Source organism: Diachasma alloeum, unplaced genomic scaffold, assembly GCF_001412515.2.
Source record: "Diachasma alloeum isolate Michigan unplaced genomic scaffold, Dall2.0 Dall_scaffold_00219, whole genome shotgun sequence".
Classification (NCBI taxonomy): Eukaryota; Metazoa; Arthropoda; class Insecta; order Hymenoptera; family Braconidae; genus Diachasma; species Diachasma alloeum.
This window is the reverse complement of record NW_021680384.1, coordinates 830,932-838,944: the sequence shown is the minus strand read 5'-3', so window position 1 is coordinate 838,944 and position 8,013 is coordinate 830,932. Positions and strand designations below refer to the sequence as shown.

The 8,013-nt window shown below is 38.1% G+C and overlaps 1 protein-coding gene across 3 annotated transcripts in view; it reads right to left on the bottom strand.

The window, feature by feature from the left end:
- Positions 1-8,013, bottom strand: part of LOC107037412 (RNA binding protein fox-1 homolog 2) — an 84,412-nt gene that overhangs the window by 49,348 nt on the left and 27,051 nt on the right. For all 3 annotated transcript variants that reach the window (XM_015255958.1, XM_015255959.1, XM_015255960.1), the window contains 3 exons: positions 5,483-5,770; positions 682-948; positions 176-229 (listed from right to left, as the gene is read on the bottom strand). In XM_015255958.1, coding sequence (XP_015111444.1) covers positions 176-229; positions 682-948; positions 5,483-5,770 — 609 coding nt within the window. The remainder of the gene's footprint in view (positions 1-175; positions 230-681; positions 949-5,482; positions 5,771-8,013) is intronic.

Sequence of the window (8,013 nt, the reverse complement as noted above, 5' to 3'; positions counted from 1 at the left end):
GGGGGGGGGGGGGGGGGGGGGAGAGGTTTCAGGGACTTGGCAAGTTGAGGAAAGTGGATAACTGGACGATTCTGATGGAATCTTGTGGTCAATCGACATCCTGGAGAGAAGGGGAAAGATGCTGAGGCAGTTTTTCTTTTAGGGTGGATCGATTTTGAGAGGGAATATTGCTTACCTTGCTGCCGCGCTCGTTAAAAATAATCTCGACATCCAGTATTGGACCGTATTGCTGGAAAAAGAAAGGGGAATTTTGTTTTTGAAACGTGTTTTGTATCGATTCTTGAAAAATCATTTAAAAAGACTAAAATTCGCCTTTGATAAAACCTGGATTATCTAGGTAACGAGTGAATTTAGAAGGAAAAACCTTCGGACCTTTTTTGTAGCTGATGAAATTTCCTGCAAAAATTACTTGTGACATTTTTCTCCAAATCCACTGGTTAATAAGGTAAATCGACAATTAAGAAAACTTGAAAACCGTCGTCAATGAAAATTATATAGAGCAAATCATCTTCAATCCTCAATATCTCTTGAGCAAATGATACAATTCAGATGACTAAAATCTCATTCAATAGCTTAAAAAAATACCTTCAAAATAAATAAAAAATTGTGAATTTCCACTCAGCCGATCTCAAGTTATGGCCGAATGAATAAAAAATAACGAAAAAATTTAATTATACTTACACCAAACATAGCCCTAAGATCGGGATCTCTGAACCTAAACGGTATATTACTGACATGAAGACGTTTAGGTTGTCCCTTGAGATCAGTACCCTGGGTAACAGTGGAAGGTGTCGTTGTGCCGGAAGTAACAGGCACCATATTATTACCCTCAACTCCACTATCCTGATTTGTATCATTGGCCCCAGACGCTGCTGACGCTGTCTGTTGACCACTGCTGTTAGCTGCCGCAGCGGCAGCAGCTGCAACTGCCGCCTGAAATACCTCAGACTGCAACAGAAATCAAAGAAGAATTTGTAAAAATAAATTTCACAAACTATTTTATTTTCATAGCTAATCCAGAACGCCCACACGCCCCATAAACATGGTCATATTTTTTCCCGTGAACCGTCAAATGCATGCGAAAGTCTGCGAATGTATTGAGATGGAATGGCAGAAGTCAAATAAAAAAAATTTCAATTCCCCTTCCCTCTTGTTTAATGTTCAAATGCATCTGTCGGGTTTGTCGATTACATTTTGGTTGAAAAAAAAAGGTAGAATAATAAATCTACCCTTTTTAACAGGAAAATCTACCAATTATTTATTTTCTGTCTGCCATAAATGGTAGACTTCACTGTTTGTAAATTTAAAAAATGACAGATTTAAGTCTACCGTAAATTGTAGATTCAAGCCTACCATAAATGATAGATTTTTAATCTACCTTAAATCGCAGATTTTTAATCTATCATAAATGGTAGATTCAAGTCTACTATGTTTGGACTCTGGCTTGAATTCAACAGTTCCTTGATCTATCATCCTGGGTAGGCTTGAATCTACCAATTAGGGTAGACCTCACCTTGTCAGTTATAGTAGATTTTGTTCGATAAATTCGGAAAATCTACCAATTATTCACATTGCGGTTTTTTTTTGACAGTGAAGTCTGCCATAAATGGTAGACTTCACTATTTACAAATGTAAAAAAATGGCAGATTTAAGTCTACCGCCAACTGTAGATTCAAGCCTACCATAAATCGTAGATTTTAATCTACCATCAATTACAAATCTTAAATCTACCATAAATAGTAGATTTTTAATCCATCATAAGTGGTAGATTCAAGTCCACGGACGGTAGATGCGGGTAGATCGAAGCCTACCGTGCTCTGTAGAGTAAATTACCCGCCAGTAGAACAGCAGACCCCAGTCTACCTGATTAATTTGTAAAAATAAATTCCGCAAACTCTTTTATCTTCACAACTAATCCCTAATGACCACATGCGCCACAAACATCTCCATATTTTTCTCGTCATACGCCATATGCATGCAAAAGTGTGAATATTAGGGAAAATTCCAAAGTCAAATAAAAAAAATGTTGCCATTCTCCCTATCCCCTTGTTTGATATTCAAACGCATCTGTCTCGTTTCTCGATCACCCCCCTAAGTGCCAGTCATTCGTATACGCGAGCTGAATATCCAGGACAAAGTATCCTAGAACAACGCTTGCAGCTTAGCACAAATACATTCACATTTTTACATTCTCCAATCCCCCCATGACTCGCTTTACGTATTCAACTCCTGGTGCACAGGGCTCTCAATCTCCCTTTGTCTCTGTCTCTTTTCTATTTTAACACTAAAACATTTCGAGTGAAACCCGTGTAAATCAGGAATAACTAATTGTGACAAAACGCAAAAGTGTCTCGGAGAGTGAAAAATTGGATCAATCTCGCTCTTTTGCTCCCTCTTTTTTCTCTCCTCTTGTCCATTTTTTTTTGGGGGTTTCATTTTCCTTACGGAGCGAGTGCAAAATTTGATGCTCAAAGTTCTCCCGTGGCTACGAAAAATTACTACGGCTTCCTTGTGAGAAGTAAAAAGTTAACTTCAGTTATGTTAAAGGGAGTGGGGAACAAAAAAAAATACAGTAACAGTGGCAAATGCTCGGGTGGAATTATTAGACCAAAATTCGGGGGGAGAAACTGAAAAGTTCAACCAACCGTGGAATATTTCACAAAGTTTCTCTGTGAAACAAACTACCCGCACTATAGCCTCCCCCCCCTCTTTGCCCACTCTCAAACGTATTTTAACTCGGCAATTAGGAGATGAAGGAAATTATTCCGCGTGGAATCGTGAATTTAGTGAGGGGCTGGGGGAGGGATAATTTAATTACTCGNTTTTTTTTTTTTTTTTTTTTTTTTTTTTTTTTTTTTTTTTTTTTTTTTTTTTTTTTTTTTTTTTTTTTTTTTTTTTTTTTTTTTTTTTTTTTTTTTTTTTTTTTTTTTTTTTTTTTTTTTTTTTTTTTTTTTTTTTTTTTTTTTTTTTTTTTTTTTTTTTTTTTTTTTTTTTTTTTTTTTTTTTTTTTTTTTTTTTTTTTTTTTTTTTTTTTTTTTTTTTTTTTTTTTTTTTTTTTTTTTTTTTTTTTTTTTTTTTTTGTAATTGAAGGGGGAGTAATAATGGTTGATATTGGGGTCGGTGAGTGGAGTTTACTTTTGACTTGTGACTCGCAATTAATTATCGGGCTATGATTTTTATCGCGTTATATGATTATTTGTGTGTTAGTTAAAAAATAAGTCATTTTCAATATTTTCTCCGCATGGATTTTTTCACATTTGTAAAATTTTTTTTCGGCTGCCAGAGTTGGGATAATGTTGAATCCAACGAATCGTTGAATTCAATTTGAAGTACATCGTCACAGAAATTCCATTTGAAAACAAATTGCAAATTTAATAGGAAAAAAAAACGTTTCCGCTCGTTTTTTCTCATCTTCTTCCATTTGACGATAAATTTTCCCGTTCATTGAGGTCACCCCCCCCTTCCCGCCCCTCGATTCCCAAAAAAATTCTCCAACAAATTCCATTTCGCCCGAAAAAAAAAAATATTCCAATTTTTTGCGCTTCCAAACGCCTGAGGTTCATCGGTGCACGTGCAAAAAAAAAAGAGATCAGATGAAATGTTACTGGGGTTAAAAGACTTGATTGAACCGTCAAATATTTATCCCGGGGTTTTCCCCCAGACGTGCCCCATTTGCGCGTCTCTCTCTCTCTATTTATTTATTTCATATAACTTGTTCTTTTTCAGTTTCTCTGTATCTTTTTTTTTCACATGTTCTGGTCGTCTCGGGGGCGGACAACAACACGCCGAGTGTTTCTACGGCGTTACGTGGACGGAATGAGGATCGTGGGAATGTACCCTAGAGGCTATGTGTGTTTTCACCCTCTCTGTGCCCCCCCTCCCAACCCCGCTGTCCACCCGCCGACGCCGTCCACCTCTCGACAGTACTGTTTTAACGTGAAAATAGAGAATTGCTTCTTCCTTTTATCGTCTCTACCTTTTTTTTACCCCTCATGAAATTCCCCTTTCACTCTACTTTCAGGGGGTTGAAAAAAAGCATTTTAGGAGGTTGAGAATGATGAATTTAATGGAATAAATGAGTCCAGCACTTTGTGAAAAATTATTCTAATTTTTATCATCTTTTTTTGCGGTCATTTGAATTTCTTCAATTTTCTTCATTCTTCTCCGTTATTATTTTTGATGGAAGGAAGGGGAATGAAAAATATAGAAGAAATTTCACTGGGTGAACTGGAAAATTGGCGGTGAGTTTGAAAAGAAAAAATATAATTTTTTATGTAAAAAACGAGAAATAACAATGAAAATTTTTTTTTAAATTTTATTGAACAAAACAGGGGAAACGGTAAATTTTGATTTCATCGGAGGGATAGATATCTATTTTAACAGCTCGGACAGTCCGGGAATTTTTAATAAACTGAATAATTCAAATGAATTTAAGTTTAGAAATTGGAAAAAAAACTCTTTTAACTAATTAATTATCAACTCTATATATAAATTATCCGTGTTCTTCTCGTGGGAGTGTCTGGGGGTAAATTTTCCAGTGGTATCTTAACCATTCCGTTGAATTAAACATTTTGCTTTTACCCGGGGCCATGCCAATCCGAATGAAAATCCACCTTTCCAACCCATATACATGTATATACAAATGCAGTATGGTAATTCGTCTGGTTTTGGATGCATGCCTGTGCTAAATAAATTTTTCACCTGAAGGAAAGAAGAGAAAAAAAAGGGGGTGGGGTGGGGGGGAATATCTCGGTGCCCGTAAAATCCAGGGAGGTTATGGAAAATGAGGGAAAAAGGCCGGTGAGAGTTCAGACTCGGGGCGTGGCAGGGAATCTATTACTCTCCAGAAAAATTTACGACTGATTTCATGAATTTTCAATGTTTCTGATGATTACAGATAATCCATCTGATAATCATGCCTGACGTCTGACTGAGTTTATGAACTGGGTTTTATGAATTATGTGTTGCATTTTGATTTCAACGATTGAGGAGTCATTTTAATGAGTTCGCCCAGTCTTGGTAAATTTTGAAAAAAATTATTTTGAAATGAAATGCTCAGGGAGAGGTAAAACAATTCAACGTCGGGGCTATGTTGGCTGCCAATGTTGGGCCAATGCTGGCTGCCAACAGTGAGACAATATTGGGCAAATGTTGGGCCAACGTTGGCTCAATGTTGGGTCAGTGTCGGGGAAATGTTGGCCATCAACATTGACGCAATGTTGGCTGTCAATGTTGGGTCAATGGTCGCTGTTAACGCTGAGTCAACGTTGAGTCAATATTGGGACAATGTTGGGGCAATGTTGGCTACTGACATTGAGGCAATGTTGGCTGTCAGTGAGGTAATGTTGGCTGTCAATGGTGGGATAATCTTGGGATAATCTTGGCTGTCACCGCTGGGACAATGTCGTGAAACTGTTGGCTACCACCGTTGAGGCAAAGTGAAAAAAAAATCATCTAAAATTAAAAAATTAAAAAAACTCACGATAGCTTGTTGGTCAACACCGTTGGGCGGTGGTGGTGGACTGAAACTCGTGGCAGCGGGTGCTCCTGGTGCCGTTGGATGCTGTGAGCCCTGTGTCGATTGTACCTGGGGACCACCGGATGTTTGCTGCTGCTGTGACCCAGTTGATTCCTCTTTATTGGGCACTGGTGGAGGTGGTTTAACCTCACCAGTTGACCCGGCTGTACCAACTACCCCAGTTACACCGTTCACAGGGGGTGGAAATACACCCCCACCGTAAGGCGCAGCCATACCTGTCTGCACCACGTGCTGCGAACCAAAAATTAAAAAATTATTTTATCAATTTCCCCAAGTGCATCTGACGGTATTTCAATGGTTCAATTTTTTTCATTTTGTTTAAGGGGAGATTTTCACAAGAAGGAGTGAATTTAGGGGAAAATGTCATAAGACATTCTTTTTCGGTAATTTCATTCTCTACAAAAAAAGCTTTGAGGTATTTTCTCCTAAAACGAGTAATTTTCGAGATAATCGAGCAGTTAAGAAAACCGTTAAAATTGACTTGTCACCAATTTCAAGATAAACAATTTTAATTTCCTTCGAAATAGTAATTCCCTCCCCGAAATAGTTTCAATGGCCACGAAAAATGATCTCCCCCATTATTAAGTCTGTAAATAGAGCAATTGAATACAAATTGATCTGAACAGTCGGCCATTTTGGGTATATCGAGAAGGAGTGGACTGGAATATTCAAAGGCATTCACAGCCACCGGAAGCATATCTCGAGGCTTTGGGGGGAAGGGCAGTCGATAATTATCCCAGGCCATTATCCACTCGGCGTTTCGCACTGGCGAGAATTGAAACTAGAGGGTGAACACGTGAGAGGGGACGGGGGAGTTAGTCAAATGCAAACAGAAACAGACCAAGAGGGTCCGTGACTGTTTCACCCCGCGTGTCGTTCTCTTATCGCCAACTACAACGATTTAGAAAGCGGTGTTACCACGGGTGAGGGAGAGAGGACATTCGTGGTGGTAGATTACAGAAACCCCCAACAAGGGTTATTCGTTATTATTGCGGACGTTACCTTTCTCCATATCTTCTCGACATTTATTTCGAGGTTATTTTTAAATTAAACTCTTTATTTTGAGGTTATTTTCTGCTGGAGGTGGCAAATATATCTGGCAAGTCCCGCGGTGACGCTCTACCAACAAAATCGATCAGCAGACACCACCAACTATGTCCATTGGTGAAAAACATTGGCGGCGTATTTGAATTTTCGCGGGCTTTCACGGAATGGCCGGTCTTTCACGAAATGGCGACGCTAGGAGATCGGAGTGAGCCTTTAATTGACAATATCTCGAGATTGGCAGAGTGGAATTCAAAAAATTTGGCGCCATTTTCAAGATATTTGTTTCCTCTATATAATGAACTGAGTCTCGTCAAAATCGCATCGCTAGGGCAGGAGAATTTATGGAATTGATATTTCTTCTCTGTAAAGAATGGGCGAAAAATTTGTTTTCCTTCATTTGATGCTCAATTTTCCAACTCATGCCATGTCAAATCCATTTCCATATCTATTTTCATCCCCCCGGAGTATGAAGTCTCGTTTAATTAAATAACAGGTCATATCCACGATCATTAAATTATTCCTGGAATAAATGAATTTAATACACCAGATACTAATGACAGAATTATACTCCCAGCAGTTGCTCATCTAATGAAGTACGAATTTTTCACTGGCACTCATTTGAGTAGACGGAAATTTCACTATTTAATTCGTCGCCAAGACCTCTCGAGGGGACTGGTGCGAGGTCTTCTGACACTCCGAGGGCTCTCGTGTATTCAGAAATTCTCTTCTTTCATTACTGATAACTAAAAAAAATCCTCTCGAGTGGAAACGTGACTGAAAGACCTTCTTCTCTCGCTTCGAGGGGATCTTGAACATAATTTTTTTTGCAATAAAAAATTGCGCACTGATTTTTTATTTTGCGGTTATAATAACGAGAAACTGTATGTTTTGAATACCAGTGTTGATGGTAATTCCATCGGGGTGTTGACGTACGACTTCCGGCTGACATTTATGTCTGATTATGACGGAATTAATTAACAATCGCGGTGAAACTAAACGAGGAATTAATTACGTCATTTATTCTATCAATTTTCACACAAAAAAAATGTTTTTCTTTTTTATATTCATTTTCGCAAATTTCTGGCTGTATAATGTTTTATTTGAGAGCCCAGGATGGGTAAATAATTCAAATTTTCTTCAAGGACCCATCCGATTTGTACCAACTCCAAATATAAAAAATTCTTGTTTTTTACACCCTCGACTTTTGAATTTTTCGCCCTACGCCGTCTCACCGGGAGGGCTGTTCGGGTATTTTTGCGCTGTTAGAATGCGAAATGAGATTTTTTTAAGGAGATAAAATGAGAGAATGTCAATAATTCAATGCAGGCTACATGCGAAATTACCTCAAGGAGTGGAGGTTGAAAATTACCCCATTGTCCAACTCACGATATTCCTCTTCAAACTTTAAAAAAAAAAAAAAAAAAAAA